General features: G+C 36.5%; 1 protein-coding gene across 5 annotated transcripts in view; it reads right to left on the bottom strand.

The window, feature by feature from the left end:
* Nucleotides 1–19547, bottom strand: part of CAPN7 (calpain 7) — a 47492-nt gene that overhangs the window by 15185 nt on the left and 12760 nt on the right. For 3 of the 5 annotated variants that reach the window (XM_058433664.1, XM_032144117.2, XM_032144118.2), the window contains exons 5-13: nucleotides 17579–17779; nucleotides 15056–15142; nucleotides 10650–10776; nucleotides 9560–9645; nucleotides 8076–8169; nucleotides 6458–6505; nucleotides 5951–6097; nucleotides 4639–4745; nucleotides 3492–3612 (exon numbers count right to left, since the gene is read on the bottom strand). In XM_058433664.1, coding sequence (XP_058289647.1) covers nucleotides 3492–3612; nucleotides 4639–4745; nucleotides 5951–6097; nucleotides 6458–6505; nucleotides 8076–8169; nucleotides 9560–9645; nucleotides 10650–10776; nucleotides 15056–15142; nucleotides 17579–17779 — 1018 coding nt within the window. The remainder of the gene's footprint in view (nucleotides 1–3491; nucleotides 3613–4638; nucleotides 4746–5950; nucleotides 6098–6457; nucleotides 6506–8075; nucleotides 8170–9559; nucleotides 9646–10649; nucleotides 10777–15055; nucleotides 15143–17578; nucleotides 17780–19547) is intronic. The other 2 variants (XM_032144119.2, XM_058433665.1) reach the window with 1 other exon arrangement.

Raw genomic sequence — 19547 nt, 5'->3', positions numbered from 1 at the left:
CCTGTAATCCTAGCACTTTGGGAGGCCAAGGTGGGTGGATCACAAGGTCAGGAGATCGAGACCATCCAGGCTAACATGGAGAAACCCCGTCTCTACTAAAAATATAAAAAATTGGCCGGGCATGGTGGCGGGCGCCTGTAGTCTCAGCTACTCAGGAGGCTAAGGCAGGAGAATGGCATGAACCTGGGAGACGGAGCTTGCAATGAGCTGAGACCACGCCACTGCACTCCAGCCTGGGTGACACAGCAAGACTCTGTCTCAAAAAAAAAAAAAAAAAAAAAAGAAGTCAATTAAATAAACACTCCAAAATATAAGTAGCAAAAAATAAAAAAAATGCACCTAAGAAACTCCTTGAATATACACCCAATAAAAGAGTACTGGAGAAAACCTCTACATATAAATATACATTTTTTGAGGCAGGGTGTCACTGTGTCAACCAGGCTGGAGTGCAGTGGTGTGATCTCAGCTCACTGCAGCCTTGAGCTCAAATGATCCTCCTACCTCAGCCTCCCAAGTAGCTGGGACTACAGGCACGTGCCACCATGCCCAGCTAATTTTTTAAAAAATCATTTATTGTAGAGATGGGGTCTTGCTATGTTGCTCAGGCTGGTCTTGAACTCGTGGCTTCAAGCATTCCTCCTGTCTCAGCCTCCCAAAGTGCTAGGATTATAGGTGTGAACCACAGTACTCAGCCACTTAAAATGTTCTGACTGGTACTTGTGGCAAATTACAATTCTAAAAAACCCCAAACTTACTGGTGTACTTAATTTCACATAATTTTTATATTTTTTGCTTTAAGCAGGCAATTTTTATGCCGTTTTTAAAGAAACAATTCTATAGAGCATGGCGACCGGGCCCAGTGGCTCACGCTTGCACTTTGGGAGGCCGAGGCGGGTGGGTCACGAGGTCAGGAGATCGAGACCACGGTGAAACCCCGTCTCTACTAAAAATACAAAAAATTAGCTGGGCGTGGTGGCAGGCGCCTGTAGTCCCAGCTACTCAGAGAGGCTGAGGCAGGAGAATGGCGTGAACCTGGGAGGCGGAGCTTGCAGTGAGCCGAGATTGAGCCACTGCACTCCAGCCTGGGCGACAGAGCGAGACTCCGTCTCAGAAAAAAAAAAAAAAAAAAAAAAAAAATTCTATAGAGCATGGCTGGGGGGTTCAACACTGATCAGCTAATTTAGAAAGTTCCAAGACTATAAATTTTAAAATGGTGCAATAGGTCCCTACTATCCTCATTAATTCATATACAGTCATGCACCACATAATGAAATGTTAGACAGTGATGAACTACATATATCATAGTGGTTCCATAATATTATAATGGAGCTGAAAAAGTTCTATTGCCAAGTGACATCCTGATGATCCTGCCCCCATGTGGGCCTAGGCTAATGTGTGTGTTTATGTTTCGGATTTTAACAAAACAGCCTAAAAAAAAAATTAACAGAAAAAAGCTCATGTAAAGTATTTGTGTACAGCTCTACAATGTGTTTGTGTTTTCAGCTAGTTGTTATTACAGAGCCAGAAAGTTAAAAAAATTTAAAGTTTATAAAGTAAAATATTACAGTAAGCCAAGGTTAATTTATTATTGGGCTGCTCTGATGGTAGTGGGTTAATCAGAACTTATTAATAACATTCGTATCACTAAAGTTGGTATACAACCACCACTGATGAATTTGACTGGCTTAGAACAATCATTGAAGAAAAAAAGTTTTATAAAATCTACCTGTCTAGTGTTCATAAAGTCTACAGCAGTGTACAGCAATGTCCTAGGCTTTCCCATTCACTCGCCACTCACTCACCCAAAGCAACTTCCAGTCCTGCAAGCTCCATTCATGTATGTGCCCTATACAGGTGTACCATTTAACAAAATCTTTTATACTGTATTTTTACTGTGTTTTTCTATGTTTAGATATACAAATACCAAGTTGTTATAATTGCCTACGGTATTCAATACAACAACATGCTGTACAGGTTTGTAGTCTAGGAGCACTAGGCTATACCACAGAGCTTGGGTGTATAGTAGGCTGTACCATCTAGGTTTGTGTAAGTACATTTTATGATGTTCATGCCACAACAAAATCACCTAACAATGCATTTTTTAGAACATATACTCATCATTAAGCAACATGTGATTGTAATTTCATGTGCCACACATAAGAAAACCAGTCTAATTAACACATAGTAGTGCTGTTATTGCTGACTGATCACTACTTCTATTCATTCTGTTATCAAGGGTCCTTCATTAAGAAATAGTACTTAATAATCTTTGTATTTTCTAATCCATAGAACCAATCCATTTTTCAGTTAAAAATAACAACAACCTCAGAAGTAATGAAGTCAAATATTCTAACCAGATACTGCAGAAATAGGGTCTGTGTGAAAGGCCTGACAGCACTCAAGGGCTTCTAGGAAGAAAAATAGTTGCTCACACAAAACACACTGGCATGTATCTTATGCCCAGCTATCATCCTATTTTCTTCCTCTTTCACAATTCATTTGTTCAGACAGGGTCTCTATCACTCAGGCTGAAGTAGAGTGGTGGGATCATGGCTCAATGCAGCCTTGATCTTCTGTGCTCAAGCAAGTAGCTGGAATTACAGACATATGGCACCATGCCCAGTTAATTTTTTTTTATTTTTTGTAGAGGTGGGGTCTTACTATGTTGCCCAATCTGGTCTTGAACTCCTGGCCTCAAGAGATCCTTCTGCATCAGCTTCCCAAAGTATCGGGATTACAAATGTGAGCCACCATGTCTGGCCCACTTTCATAAGTATTTATTCAGTGTCTACTATGCTTTAGAGAAGGGGTCCCCAACCCCCAGACCACGGACCAGAACTGGTCCATGGCCTGTTAGGAACTGGGCTGCATAGCAGGAGGTGAGCAGTGGGCAAGTGAGCATTACAGCCTGAGCTCTGCCTCCTGTCAGATCAGTGGTGGCATGAGATTCTCATAGGAGTGTGAACGCTATTGTGAACTGTGCATGCGAGGGATCTAAGCTGTGTTCTTCTTATGAGAATCTAATGCCTGATGATCTGAGGTAAAACAGTTTTATCCTGAAACCATGCTCCCACCCACCCCCCAGTCTGTGGAAAAACTGTCTTCCACAAAATGGATCCCTGATGCCAAAAAGGTTGGTGACCACTGCGTTAGAGCTTAACACTGTGATTGATCCAAACACCAAGACACAGCTTGGAATCTTGGGAGCTATGTATTACACCTCAAAACTGCTGGTTTTATGGAAAAGACAAAGAGGTGTAACAGCGTTTCTGTTCTGTCATCAGTATCTGTGCCATCCTTATGATTTCCTTTCCCACCTTTTAATTTCATAATTTCCAACGGTAGAGACCAAGCTGTTTAATGTAGTAGGTGAAATGGTTTATAAACTCCACTTAAACCTTGATTTGTCAGTATTCAAAAGTCTGATAAATTATCTGGGATCCCTGCAATGTCTTATCCAACAAGAAAAAGAAAAAGATTTAAGGCAAAACCTTGAACTCTCTAATATCCAAAACAGCATATGCGTGTGTGGGAACCAGACCCCACTTCTCTCCTTCAGCTTCTGTCATCATTCCAGTTGACGCAGTGATGAGGACATCTCCTTTGTGAAATCTGGAATGAACCCCAAAGACAATTAATTAAACACATTTGTAATCTAAGATCACACCATTTTATCTTTTAGTCTAATGGCTTACATGAAAATGGGCTGTTCCTACCCCTGAAGAATTTTCAAAAAGAAGTACCTTTCTAATGCACAGTGTATAAAATAAATTACCACATTTCTCTCTTTTTTTTTTTTTTAAGTTTCTGGCAACTTAATTCTAAACTAGAAACCTACCAAAGAAGGAAAACAAATGCTAAATTTCAAGTGGTTTACAAATAAAAATAAAGACGTGAAATACCAAACAGGCATATCATTTTATTTATCAAATCACTGAGCTTTCTAGTTTTGCAACCGAATGTGTATTACTGTTTAGACAAACTTCTAGTCCCTTAAATGAATATTATCCATTTAAGGCTTAACTTCTCAGACTTCTCTTTTCCCACTTTCCCTCAACTTGGTAACTAATTAGTAAATCTAAAATAATTTTTCCATATTACATATTCTAATATTTTGGATTATCTACAATTTGGATTAACTATTAGGGGAAGATAACTTAGGACTATAGGAAGTACATAATGTGAAGTCTATTTTAAAAACAATTTCCTTAATAACTAAAAACAACAGCTTCTGCAATCTCTATTCTAAATAAGGCATGATGTTTTTATTTTTTAAATTTTTATGTATTTATTTTTGAGATGGAGTTTTGCTCTTGTTGCCCAGGCTGGAGTGCAATGGCGCGATCTTGGCTCACCACAACCTCTGCCTCCTGGGTTCAAGTGATTCTCCTGCCTCAGCCTCCTGAGTAGCTGGGATTACAGGTGCCCACCACCACACCTGGCTAATTTTGTATTTTTAGTAGAGATGGGGTTTCTCCATGTTGGTCAGGCTGATCTCCAACTCCCAACCTCAGGTCATCTGCCTGCCTCGGCCTCCCAAAGTGCTGGGATTACAGGCATGACCCACTGTGCCCGGCTAGCATGATGTTTTTAAATGGCCACATTTACCACACACATAAAACAAAGAAAAATGTTTACCTTTGATAAAGCATTCTGAAAGAATTATCCTTACTGAAAGTTTGGCTATCTGAATGCATAGCAATTCTTTCTGGTATCCAGCCAGTCAGTGCATGAAGATCAATATTCTGCAACAGAAACACATTTCAGGACTCCCAGTATCATTTTCAAGTTCTTAAATCCCCAGAGCAGCTATTACATCTCACTGATTTGGCATAATGATTTTGGTAGAAATAAATCAGAAGGTAGTTGTTTTCAACCAGTAATATATTTCTTATTTAACTCAAATTCCTACCTGAATTTGAACATGCATATTTTCCCTACAATCTTTGTTGCTTTTCCTGAATAAAAAAACTATTTTACAGGTGAATATGATAAAAAGACATGTAACAGAAAAAACTGCTTCAACGATGCAGTCACAAGTCCTTTACTGAGTTCTTGCAATGATGCTCCTCATGTTTTACATACATTCCCATTCTTTCTCTCTCTAAACTTCACTGAGTAAATTAACAAGCAACAATTAGAAAGCTAAACTAAAAGTATGTGAAGGATACAGCAACTGAAAGTATAGGCTGGGAAGAGAAAAACTGTAACATCCTATTGCATTTAATTATGACCTATATATTCTTTGCCTAGCATTAGAACTGGTTATAAAAAAAAAAAGGAACTGGAAAAGTCAAGGACACCTGGTTTGGCAGGGAAACTAATCACTTATGAATGATGGGTGATTTGCATGCATTACTTCATTTTATTGATGGAATAAAGATGCAATTTTCATCTTTACGACTTTAAGACAAGAGGTAGATAATATCCTTATATTATGGATATATGAAGAGGCTAAGAAATGTTAAACATATTTGCTAAGGCCACAGGCTGGTTATTGCAAGAATTTAAAGTCATGCCAATCTGACTAATTTCTTTCTGGCTCAAGTCTAGTTTACCTCAGGCAACAAAAGGTCACTGGCAGACACCTCAATCTTATAGGTTAAGTTCTGTTAAGATTGGTTAAAACAAGTAACTCCTTGAACCTGAATTACAAATAAAAATATACATGACAATATGACACATCCATTTGATCTAAACAAGACTGCTCTGGAAAGGTACACTGTATTTATAATTGGCCTTGTATCCCAACAAAAGCAGACATGGTTTAGGCCTTCCCAGACACACAAGAAAATATATGTATCCCCATAATACGGGGACTGGTCATCCTTTTTCAGGGGTTGATAATCTGCTCTCTTTCCCTATAAAGACTATCTAGAATTTTTCAAATTTAAAATAGTTATATTAGATAGCTTAAATCTGTATCTGGATTGTCTTATCTATTACTTACGGAGTTGGATCCTGGAAAATCATATCCTCCCATGACTTTCATGTATGCTTTTTCTATGAGAGAAACCCATAGTTCACTTTTGTTGTTGGAATAAGAACAGAGCAATTCTCCCTTGTGATCAACAGGTAACTGGTCATCAATTATCACCTGGAGAAAGAGAACATGAACCTTCTCAGGTGCACAAAATATCTTAAAATCCTTTCTATCAAGAAATAAAAACACACCTTTCATATTGATAAAATATAAGGCACAATATGCTGACGGCTATTAAGGTAATGTTTCTAGAATCACGCCAATTATAAAATGTTGCTCTTTTTAATATGACATCTTTATTCAATTTTATAAACGAATCTGTCAGATGATAACCTTGAATCAATTGATTAAATGTCATGTAACTATCACTGAAATTAAAAGGCTGAGCATCTCAAATAAAAAATCTAAAATTTGAAATGCTCCAAAATCCAAAACTTCTTAATCGCTGACATGATGGTCAAAGGAAATACTTACTGGAGTGTTTTGGATTTTCAGATTAGAGATGTTCAACCTGTAGGTATTCTGCAAATATTAAAAAATCTGTTAAAATCCAAAATCCAAAACACTTCTGGTCCCAAGTATTTCGGATAAGGGATACTCAACCTATATTATTCTAGAAATCTACATTTAAAATAATTACAAAAGGGCTTCACTTTTAAATACAGTATTATTGTCATTTTATCCTAAACCTGTAAAAAGACTCATGTACAGTTGTAAAAGTAGAACATTATGGCTAGAAAATACATATAAATAACAGAGGAAGTAATCACAGATACAGTATCTAATTCATATTAAAAAGTGATCTGAGGCTGGATGCAGTGGCTCACACCTGTAATCCCAGCACTTCAGGAGGCCGAGGCAGGAGGATCACGAGGTCAGGAGATCAAGACCACCCTGGCTAACACGGTGAAACCCTGTCTCTACTAAAAATACAAAAAATTAGCCGGGCGTGGTGGTGGGTGCCTGTAATCCCAGCTACTCGGAGGCTGAGGCAGGAGACCCACTTGAACCCAGGAGGCAGAGGTTGCAGTGAGCCAAAATTGCGCCACTGCACTCCAGCCTGGGTGACAGAGCAAGACTCCATCTCAAAAAAAAAAAGGTGTTCTGAGAGATATGAGGATAAGAAGAATTTTGATTTAACACCAATAGGAAGATTATGCAATACATCTTTAAAGATTCTTTAAACAAGAGGTCAAGAATTATAGTACAGTAAAATTATTCTCAATACTTTACTTTTTAAGTAATCAGGTAAAATGGCTCTCAGAGTATGCTAGACAACAACATCAGCATCACCTGGGATCTTGTTAGAAATGCAAATTTTGATTTCATCTCAGACCTCCTGAATCAGAAACTCTGGGCGTGAGGTCCAGAAACCTGTGTTTTAATAAGAGATAATCACCTGCCAGGTGATTCTGTGCATACTAAAATTTGAGTATTACTGAACTACAGAGCAATGATTTTCAGGCTGGATCACCAGGGGATCTAGGTGAAACGCAGATTCTGATTCAGCAGGTCTAGGGCGAAGCCTGAAATTCTGCAAAACTAACAAGCTTCCAGGTGATGCTGATGTTGCTGCACGGATCTCAGCATGCACAGGTGGCGGAGAACCTTAACAATGCAAGGCCCTTATAACAGAGTTCAGAGTCTTTCCTTAAAGAAATTAGTGTGAATTAAAATTATGCATATATATTTAAAAGGAAATAATTTCAAAGGCTTCTTACATTTAAGTTATGACTACATATACACTCTTCTGACCTAACAGATTTAGTTTGTCTGATTTCCTTTTAATCAAACAATCAGATGAACTATCAGATGAAAATTTAAGCATTAGCAATCCTTAGTTGAATGTTACCTTTTGAAACTGTATACAACTGTATACTGTAAACCATTTAAAAAACAAGTTTACACTTGCCATGGTTTTAATTAGTTTTTAATTATTAACACACGATGCTATGGGTAGTAATATATAACATCACAGACTCAAACTAACTTTTAAAATGTTTAAACAGATGACATTTCTTAATGATTTCAAGATTCAAAGGTAGGCAAGGCAGAGAGACAAGGGATGGGAGTGGGGAGAGACATTATTCACCTTTCTTGGGACACCATTGAGGTGAAGTTTTACCATATACTTCCCACATGGATTGTACTCTGGTTCACCATCCTTGTTTTGAGGGTAAATTATGCTTTTGTAAGAAAAATAAATATTAAAATACCAACATAAGCATTCAATATCAACTACTATACAGGACATTTCATTCAGGTATATACTACCGTCTTGGCAATTTCATAAAAACAAACAGAATATTTTCCTGCAATAGGCCTAGAAAATGAACTACACCCTAATCGAAGTCCTTATTTACTATTAGTAAGTAATTTTCTGAGATCACAAAGTGGACATAAATTTCAAAATATTCTGAAAAGTGCTCAATGTTAACTTATATACCCTAATAAATCTATTAAGTGTATATATTTTAAGCCAGTTAAAATAATCTTTTACCACTGGCCCTAAGAAGTAAAGACCACTTCAATTAACCACAACTAAGGCAAGTAGATAAAACTTTTGACATAAAGTTGCATACATAAAATTATACAATAACATACTTCAACAACTATCAGTATCAATTTTCTTTTAAAATACATTTGGACCACATATATGGCGAAGAGTTGAAACTAAGGACTGCATCTAATTCATCTTTATACTTTTAGGACTTAACACACAAAAACTGCTCAGGAAAAGTTGAAAAAATTATAATGCTTGGTTTTTGCAATGAATGATTTTAAGTTAATGTATCTTTTAAAAACTGAAAAAGTATTTCAGAAACATTTTAATACATTCTAAAGCAGTTCAAGCCAACAGAAATATGTTATATTTCCCAGTAACCACATTAAAAGTTAAAAAGGTAAAACCGCCTGTAATCCCAGCTACTTGGGAGGCTGAGGCAGGAGAATCGCTTGAACCCAGGAGGTGGAGGTTGTGGTGAGCCGAGATCACGCCATTGCACTCCACCCTGGGCAACAAGAGCGAAACTCTGTCTCAAAAAAAAAAAAAAAGAAAAGAAAAAAAAGAAAAAAAGTAAAACCAATTTTAATGTTTTATTTAATCACAAATCAAAATATGATTTTAACATATAATCAACACAAAAATTTGAGATATTTTGCAATTTTGCATTTTTTATGTTCTAAGTTTTCAAAATCTCATGCATTTTACACTTGCAGTGCATCTCCTCTTAATTCAGACTAATCCATTTCAAGTGTCTATAGCCACATGTGGCTAGTGACTACCTCACTTAACAGTCCAATTATAAAGCATTATCAATATGACGATTTTACTTTGATCAATTTCATTTATTTCAAAACACATTAATTCCATATATATTAACTACATCTGTATAGGTTCTTAAGACTGTTTTAGTGTATCTTTCCACATTCATAAATCATCTGCTTAATTTCTACAGAAGGGTCATATTCTGAATGATATGCCCTCTCCACTTTCTACACAGATAAGCCTTAAGTTTTAAATTTCTAGTTAAGGGACAATTACACAAAAAGAGGTAAAGAGAGACACATTTTTACCTGGTAATTAACTTCTTATTAAAACGTCTTTCATAAGCTGCACTGATGGCCAGTGATGCCACAAAGGAGCAATCCGATACTATTGTCTGTTAATAACAATAATTAACATATTCATATTCATTCTTGTAATTTCAACATTACCGCAATATATGTACATTGTCCCAAGTACTTACTTTTTATACTAAATATCTTTTTTTAAAACTTTTATTTTAGGTTCGGGGGTACACGTGGAAGGTAACATAGGTGAACTCGTGTCACAGGTGTTTGTTGTACATATTATTTCAACACCCAGCTATTAGCCCAGTACCCAATAGTTATTTTTTCCGCTCCTCTCCCTCCTCCTATCCTCCACGCTCAAGTAGAACCCAGTGTCTGCTGTTCCTTTAAGCTGTTCTCATCATTTAGCTCCCACTTATAAGTGAGAACATGCAGTATTTGGTTTTCTGTTCTGTGTTGTTTGCTAAGGATAATGGCCTCCAGCTCCATCCATGTTCCTACAAAAGACATCTCGTTCTCTTATGGCTGCATAGTATTCCAAGGTGTTTATGTACCACATTTTCTTCATCCAATCTGTCACTGATGGGCATTTAGGTTGATTCCATGTCTTTGTTATTTTGAATGGTGCTACAATGTATACTAAATATTTTCTTGGTTATTATTTGAATAGGAAAGTAACAAATAGAAACACCATACTGCCAACTCACACATTTTATTCTAATAAATCCTAGAAAAATTAAATAATGTATTTCAAAAAAAATTGATTTTGAATAATTACCCAAATAATTAAATATCCTTCTATTGCTGATATCTATTCCTTTATCAAAGGTGAAATTCAGATTCTCAAGTTTTACATTTACAGGTACATAATGATAAACAGGGCCCACATAAAAATCTGTAATCACTCAAAACAGTGATTTATACTTATATTATCTCAGTATGTTTCAGTCCAAATGTGTAGAATGAACAATTTTTCCAATTACACTTCTGTACCTGAATATATAATGAAAAATCTGAGAAAAAACTCAAATCTATACACAAATTACTTTAAAATGCTGACTTTTCTATAAAATCACACAAAATAAACGCTCACCTGCTTTATGCTAAAACTGGACACAGTATATATCATTGTAGGATTGTTGGTGAGGTCTTCTGGTCGTACCCACTTGGAAAATGTAGTTTTTTGTTTAGGTGATAATGGTAGCTTGCCCCATCTATCACTGAAGTAATAATAAAAATTAAAATAAAAAAATTAATCTTAAAAGATGACTCAAAGCCAAAATTAAATTTCCTAGAGTTTTTTTTTTTTTTTTTTGGTCTAGTGATTATAGCAGTACTGTATCATCCTAAAATAACCTTCTGGTGAAATCTGGCTCGTTATAGAGTCCAGTCAACCTGATCATCCCCTCCAATTAAAAAATATACCTAAATAATTGAAAACAGAAGAACAACTTAAATTCATTTATATTTAAGAATATAATTTTTTAAATTCAGCATAACTATTCAAGAAATTCAGCAATAAAATGAAACCATTAACAAAAGTACAAGCTGATTCATTCAAAAGGACCTAGGAATCTAAAGATTCAAAGCTGGTCCTTTACAAACTCCACTTGGCAAGGCTAATAATGAGTGCAGCTAATTTAGTGAATACTAACCACGTGCCAGGCATCATGCTAAAGTGCTTTACATACATAATCCACTTAATTCTTAAAACAACTCTATTAAAGGAATTATTTTTGGAAATAGCTTAAAGTGATTAATGACTTACCAAAGTCAGACACCTAAGAAATAGCAGAACAGGCATCTGAATCCAGGTCTCCGGTGCCAAATCCACCATTCTTATCCATTACCCTCTACCCACTGTGTGTAACAATATTTCTCTAAAATTGATGTGTACACCAAGGAGAAACACTTCCCCCTTTCCCTAAACCTTTTTTTTTTTTTTTTTTTTTTTAACAGTTGAGGTCTCCATACGTTGCCCAGGCTGGTCTAGAACTTCCGTGCTTAAACGACCCTCCAGCCAAGGCTGATACCAGCCTTCCTGAAGTAAATACGAGAGTGCTGGTATTACAGACACAAGCCACCAGGCCCAACCATCCCCAAACCCTTTCTAGAGCAGAAGCAACAAATCCTTGGTTTTCAAAAGATTTCTTAGTAATAGAAAGTATACAATATGCAAACTGGCACAAACATAACTTTTTTTTTTTTTTTTTTTCCAAAGAATGCTGACAGATACTGGCAGAAAAGAGGATTTTGTGTTCAAGTATGATCTACAAACTCCTGGTTAAAGTATTAGTTTTTTCATTGAAGGAAACCTCTAGACTTTAAATACGCTAATATTTACTGTAATCTCTTAGAGTAGAATATGGCATGTAACATATCTGAAACATTTTTTATTATTATCTCACAGAACCACTAGTATTCCAGGTAACATTTTGGTACCTGTATAATATCAGGAGCTAACTGTAAACAGAAAGTGAGCTAACTGAATTCAGAAGAGTTTAAAGACAGCTCTCAAAAATTTTGAGGAGAAAAAATTAAGGCAAATTCAAATTCATAATCTATTATTAACCTGTCATATGAACCTATTTCAGCATAAATCCAAGATTCCATAATATTTGCTCTCTCAAGTCACTAGAGGATTATTAAATTCAAGGTTTTTTTCCTCAGAACTTAAAGATATTGAAAATATTTTACAGCCAGGCGCGGTGGCTAATGCCTGTAATCCCAGCACTTTGGGAGGCTGAGGCAGGCGGATCACTTGAGGTCAGGAGTTCGAGATCAGCCTAGACAACATGGTGAAACCCAGTCTCTACCAAAAACACAAAATTAGTCGGGTGTGTGGTGGACGCCTGTAATCCCAGTTCCTTGGGAGGCTGGGGCAGAAGAATCTCTTGAACCTGGGAGGCGGAGGTTGCAGTGAGCTGAGATCACACCACTGCACTCTAGCCTGAGTGACAGAGTGAGACTCCATTTCAAAAAAAAAAAAACCTTACAATTACAATATTTATTCAATAATGCTTATTTTATTATTTTAAAAGTAATACATGACCAGAATAGAAACAATTTTAAAAAACAATCTCTCTAGCGAAAGATAACCATTCATAAATTCTGGAACCTTTTCCTGACAATCTGTTATCCCAACTTAAAAACATTTGCTGTTGCTTTTTCTTCTGATTGTTCCTACAGTAAAATAATCTAAAAAATAAGAAAATATCTTGCCACTTAGAATAGTAATTTTAGTATTTATTCTTGTTTTTCTCCCAATTTAACTACTTCAAGAAATATTTATTGAATACCTACTATACACCAGATACTGTGGTAGGCACTGGGGTGCAACTTAATTAAAACAGACATGGTCTCTGTCCTTATGAAGTTTATATGCTAGAGTAGTAGACAAGCATTAAGCAAGTAATCACCTTAAAGAAAAAAAAAAAAAAGAAAAATTCCAACTGTGACAAGTGCTACGCCTAAATTAAGGGAGTCTGCATGGCTACATATTTTACTTTTCCAATTATATTATTAGCATTTTCCCATGTTATTACATTCCTTGAAAACTTGATTGTTTATGGCTATATAACATTTTTCTTATGGACATTGCGTCGTATAAGCAAGATAAGTATGATTTACATCAATTTGTTGCAAAAAGATAGAAATGATAAGTTTACATCTCTATTTGAATACTGTCAAGAAGATACTAGAATAACTGATTCATTTTCACAATTATAACAACAATGATAAATTGCTTTCATACGAATTTTTGAGTATATCTCTAAATAGTTCCTTACAACTGGATTCCTGAAGTAAAATTACTGGTCAAAGAGGTATAAAAAATGTTAAAGTATTTGAAATATACAGCCAAACTGTTATATAACTTAGTAACTAACAAAATGATGATTTTTCTAGCAGTTAACCTTTATTACATAGTGCTTGCTATATAACAGCACCATTGTCAGGATTTTACATTTTATTAACTCACAGTAACATTAAGAGGTAGTTTCTATTATTATCCCCATTTTACAGGCAAGAAACTGAGACAGATTTAACAACTTGCTCAGTGTTACACAAGATTTGAGACCAGAAAGTCTGGCTCTAGAATCTTGTCCTGAACATTAATGCTATAAAGTTTCTCAGATATAAAAATTCCTTTGATCCCAATCAGTTACTAGCATCACACAGCTACCTGAGTGAAAAAAAATATGTTAACTGGCTTTGTGATATCTAACCCTTGGCAAAAGAACAGCAAAACACTAGAAAATAAAAAGCAGCCCTTTTGTTCTTTACAGAGCCTTCATATTCTATATAGTAAGTATCCAGCTTTTTTTTTCTAATAATAAACATAACATGCTCATTGGAGAAATTTTGAAAAATAAAAAAGTACTAAAAGAAGTTAAATCACACAATTTTGTTACCTAGAAATAACCACTGTAAATATTCGGGTATATTTCTCCATATCATTTTTTTTCTATGCATCTAGAAATACATGAAAAGAAAAACATGGGTCAGGCACAGTGGCTCACATCTGTAATCCCAGCACTTCGGGAGATCGAGACAGATGGATCACTTGAAGTCAAGAGTTCAACACCAGCCTGGCCAAAATGGTAAAATCTCGTCTCTACCAAAAATACAAAAATTAGCTGGGCGTGGTGGTGCATGCCTGCGGTCCCAGCTATACAGGAGGCTGAGGTGGGAGAATCACCTGAGCCTGAGAAGTCAAGGCTGCAGTGAGTCATGATCACATCACTGCACTCCAGCCTAGGCAATGGAACTGAGACCCTATCTCAAAAAAAAAAGAAAAAAAAAAAAAGATAAAAAAATTTGGGACATCATATATATAATTTTCTTTTTAATTTCTGTAATTTTGAGTAGAATATTTGACTGTATAGATGTACCATTATTTAATCATTCCCATATTGCTAGTTTGTTTCAATAATTTTTTGCCGTAACAGATGCTTTGATGAGTGTCCTTATTATGTACATCTTTGACTTTTGATTTCCTTACGATGACTACAAGCTCGGAGTCCTGAACCAAACAATATTTTTAAGGCTCTTGACATAAGCTGCCACTGTCCTGGAAGGCTGTGCTAATTCTCTCATAAATAGCCCTTGCTTGAATTGGTCTTCTTAGTAAACAATGACGTCATTCCATTCCCCTTTTCCATTCAGTTTCTTTACTGAGTGTTAGAATTTCTGTTGTAATTCAATCACTGCTTGGACAGATATTTACTGAGTACTTACTTTACACCAGGTACTGTGCTAGACACTACAGAAATAATATTAGGCAAAAGGAGATTCTCATGTCCTCATGACTGGGCAAATAACAAAAGTGCTCTTGCTATGTTGCCCTACCCCTTTCCCACAGCCACCCCTCCATTCCAACAAATTTGCTTTTTTATTACAAATTTTAATTTCAAGGCTATTAAATTGAACTTCAGGGTACTGAAAAAGTACTGAAAAGTTAAAACATTGGAATTAAAAACTGCAACAGTGCTTACTTACCAGAAAGGCATTGGATAGGCAAAACGTTCTCTCAGGTCAACATTCATGAAAGGAACATATTCTATACCATTTATTTTTGATGTTGTCCTATCAAACACAAGAAAAAAACCTAAATGTTCAAGTTTACCTTAATTGCCCATCTTATTTCACCTGTTTAAAATTTAAATGACAAGGTATGATACTGCATTAAAATTAAACTGACAACCTCATGTTGTTGACATATCTTTGGATAATATTTTCATAAAACAATTGAATATCAGAAAATAACTCAGTCAATTCAAACCAATAAGAATATTCTTTTAAGGCTAACACCCACAAGAAGATAAGACTATTCAAGAGGTAATGAAAGTGTCCTTGACACCAAGACACAAAACCAATTCTATCCTAAGCCTAAAGGGAGAAATCAATTGCTTAATTTATTTTGGAATTAAAAAAAATGACATTTACAATTCTGAAATATATGCTCTTCACATTTTCTGGTTATGAGGATATGAAATGGGTAGTGGAGGAAGGAAGTGTCATAGATATCAGCTATGGTCTACTGACAAATTAAAGAAATAAGGTTTGTAGTAGCTTTGCATTCTCCTTGTTTTATGTATATGCTTATTTATCTATATTAACTATTTCCTTCTTGTATCTGTTTCTCTCCCTTATTCTATTTACAAGACGTTGCAGAGTAACTTCAGAATTTAAGTCTTCAGGTAACCATAGTCAGCAAATCTGAGGACTACTTAATATAGTCAGGAATAGATGAAATGATTGTTGGGACTATGTACAGCCTTATTTGGGAAAGATGATGAAAACTTTTCACTTGCATGAAGGATAGCTGCATTTTGTTAGGTAGAATATGGAGTTGTTTTAGTGTAGTACAGAATTTCAAACATGTGAAGGTAGCATATGGAAAAGTGTTGGACTATTATTAATTTAGTCTTTTAGCTTCAAAACTACCCTTCTTTGTCCTGCATTGTGTTGTGTTGGTGCATATGCAATTTTTCCTAGACAAAGGGAGCCAGATTAGCAGGAGTACAATTAAAATCTTTAGCAGGAAAGGAAAGAAAAATGCTTTCAGATGGCTGCTACCTAGGCAGAAGCCCTTTCAGCTCAATTTTAGAAAATAAAAAGATGAACACCTACATGACATACACAGCTCTAAGCAGACTGAACTTTCTGCAGTGCTCAACTTTAAAAAAGCCACACTGTCTGGCTCAGGGACTTATCCTAGCTACACTGGTTCAGAGGGCAATCAAGAATTTTCACATTATTGTGTTTCACATTTCATTTTTTTTTTTTTTGTACTGCTCCTTGTGGAACAGGGCTACTCCATAGGCAGTGTGCCCAGAGTAGCCGTGTTTTACATTTTTAGTATCCTCTGAGACTGCTTTCAGACACACTATGACCCCCCCAGAAGGGGGGTTGGCAAACGTTTTCTGTAAAGAGCCATATGGTTCATAGCTTAGGCTTTGCAGTGAGGTTTCTGTCATATATTCTTTTTTTTTTTTGATGCATGTAAAACCTTTCAAAGAAAAACTTTCTATATATATATATACACATATATAAAATTTTTTTTTTCCTTTCTTTCTTTGAGACAGGATCTCCCTCTGTTGCCCAGGCTGGAGAGCAGTGGCATGATCTCCGCTTTGCAACCTCCACCTCCTGGGCTCAAGTGATCCTCCCAAGTAGATGGGATTACAGTGCACATCATCATACTCAGCTATTTTTTGTATTTTTAGTAGAGATGGGGTTTCGGCATGTTGCCCAGGCTGGTCTCAAACTCCTGAGCTCAAGTGATCTGCCCCCTCTGCCTCCCAAAATGCTGGGATTACAGGAGTGAGCTGCCAGTGCACCACCTACACTCCTATTTCAAAGTAACACTTTTTCTCCCATTAGGGCTCTGGTTACAAAGTTGCATAGATTAAGAGTGGTCTGCTACAGCTCATTTTGCTCCTTAACCTTCAGTGGCTCAGTTTCACAGAATGCTAGGATTTTCAGCAAAGTGTATTACGTCTAGCAAAAATGCTAATATTAAAATACACTGGAACTAAAGCCGGGCACAGTGGCTCATGCCGGTAATCCCAGTACTTTGGGAGGCCGAGGTGGGTGAATCACCTGAGGTCAGGAGTTCGAGACCAGCCTGGCCAAAATGATGAAACCCTGTCTCTACTAAAAAAAAAAAAATTAGGTGTGGTGGCACACACCTGTAGTCCCAGCTACCTGGGAGGCTGAGGCAGGAGAATCGCTTGAGCCCAGAAGGCAGAGGTTGTAGTGAGCCGAGATCACACCACTGCACTCCAGCCTGAACAACAGAGTGAGACTCCGTCTCAAAAAATACAAATGAAAATAATAAAATAAAATATATCAGAACTAAAATTTTAACTATTTCAAGTTGTGACATGATGATATAATTAAATAATAACAGCACAATACACTATAGGAAAAATCTGAATTCAGCAAACCTAATGAAAATGAAATCCTGCATTCATGTTAACAAAATTCTTCATTACAATTAATTGTAAACTTATTTACCTGAGTACTTCTATTTCTTCTGCTGTGTATCTCTGTCCTTGTGCATCACATGACTGTGGACTTATAAATGACTGAGGTCTTTCGAGGAAGGGATTAGTGCCCAGTGGAAAATGTGCTCTCACTGGAGGTGGCTTTGGCTTAACATTTGTTGACGTGATTTTGCAAACTGGCTTGGTCAAAGGCTCACTCAGCGCTTCTGCTCTATAACAGAGAGGAACAAACAACTGTTCTAGTTTTTCTACTCACATTTAAGCTTTTCAGGAAACAAAATTTACTTGAAGAACCAGTCAAACATCCCTAATGTAAAATTAGTATATAAAATTCTTACATACTAATCAACACTTCACTACTTCAGCTACTTCCAAAGATAAGCATTTTTTACAAACAATATTCTATTGACAACATTAATTGAGCACTTATATAATCAGACGCCATACAAGGTAAGGTAAGTGGTATAAAAGAATGTATAAAACAATCCCTACCCTTAAGGTACTCATAGTTTTGTAGGGAAAGACAGACAATTGCATCAAAAATAACAGATACTAGGATGAAAGTATTACATGCAAACGAATGTACAACAGAAGTTATTCACTTAATGAATTGCCAAGTGGGGATGAGTTGGAGAAGGGTGCTCTGAGCTGATGCTTGAGCTGCAGAGTTGTTCACTCGGGCAGTGAGGAAGCATTCTAAGTAGACAGAAGAACATGTACAAACGTGCAGAAGTATGAAACAGCACAATGAGTTAAGGTAACTTCTTTTTCAAATTTTTTGTTTTTATTTTTTGAGACGGAGTTTCACTCTGTTGCCCAGGCTAGAGAGTAGTGGGGCGATCTCAGCTCACTGCAATCTCTGCCTCCCGAGTCAAGCGATTCTCCTGCCTCAGCCTCCTGAGTAGCTGGGATTATAGATGCCTACCACCACACCTGGCTAATTTTTGTATTTTTAGTAGAGACAGGGTTTCGCCATGTTGGCCAGGCTGGTCTCGAACTCCTGACCTCAGGTGATTTGCCCACCTTGGTCTCCCAAAGTGCTGGGATTACAGGTGTGAGCCACCGTGCCTGGCCAGGTAACTGCAAAAGAATGAATGTTGCCCCTGTGAGAAGTACAAATGACAGGCAGCAGGAGATGAGACTAGAGAGGAAAACAGGGGCTAGATCACAGACAGCCTCACATGATATGCAACAGAATTTTGACTTTGTTCCGTCAAAGAACAACAAGCTAAAAAATAGAAGTTCTTAACCTGAGGTGCATATATGAGCTTCAGAATTCTTGTGAAAGCTCTGAAATTATATGTAAAAAAATTTCATGTACATTTTCCTAGAGAGTGGATCCATAAGTTTCAAAAGATCCTCATAGGAGCCCATGGCTATCTCACCCACTCTTTGCTTAGGGTGCACTTGAGAATATTGGATGGGTTAGCCACAGACGTAATAAAGTCACTAATAATTCTGACAGGTGAAAAAAGTCAAGATAGAGAAGACAACTGTGTGTCAAGTGCTCGTACCTTCATGAATCTGAGGAAACAAACTAAAGGTTAGTAGATGACAATGAAAAGGAGGGACAACTATTTTACTTCAGTTAAAAAAAGAAGGGCTTGGGGTGGTACAGTTATCTATCAGGTCAGAGCCTCAAAAGGAGATAATTCATGCTATAGGTATAAAAGCAATTTCCACCCTTTCATTTTTTGCGTGTCTACAACACTCTTTCAAGATATATAATTCGCTTATGCAAACTCATTCATTCTTTTAGCAAATATCTACTGAGCACATATTACATGTCAGGCACTCTGCTAGGTACTTGGTTACAGCACTAAACAAAATAGACAAAAATCTCTGCCCTCAGAGCTTACCTTTGGGGGATGAAGGCTGGAGGGGACACAGACATTAACAACAAATATAAGCTAGTAAATCTCATAGACCTCAGAAAATAAGAGCTATGGGAAAAATACCAGAATAATCAGGTTGCAACT

This window comes from Hylobates moloch, unplaced genomic scaffold (genome assembly GCF_009828535.3).
Source record: "Hylobates moloch isolate HMO894 unplaced genomic scaffold, HMol_V3 SCAFFOLD_22, whole genome shotgun sequence".
In the NCBI taxonomy this organism is placed as follows: Eukaryota; Metazoa; Chordata; class Mammalia; order Primates; family Hylobatidae; genus Hylobates; species Hylobates moloch.
This window is presented reverse-complemented; position numbering and strand designations above follow the sequence as displayed.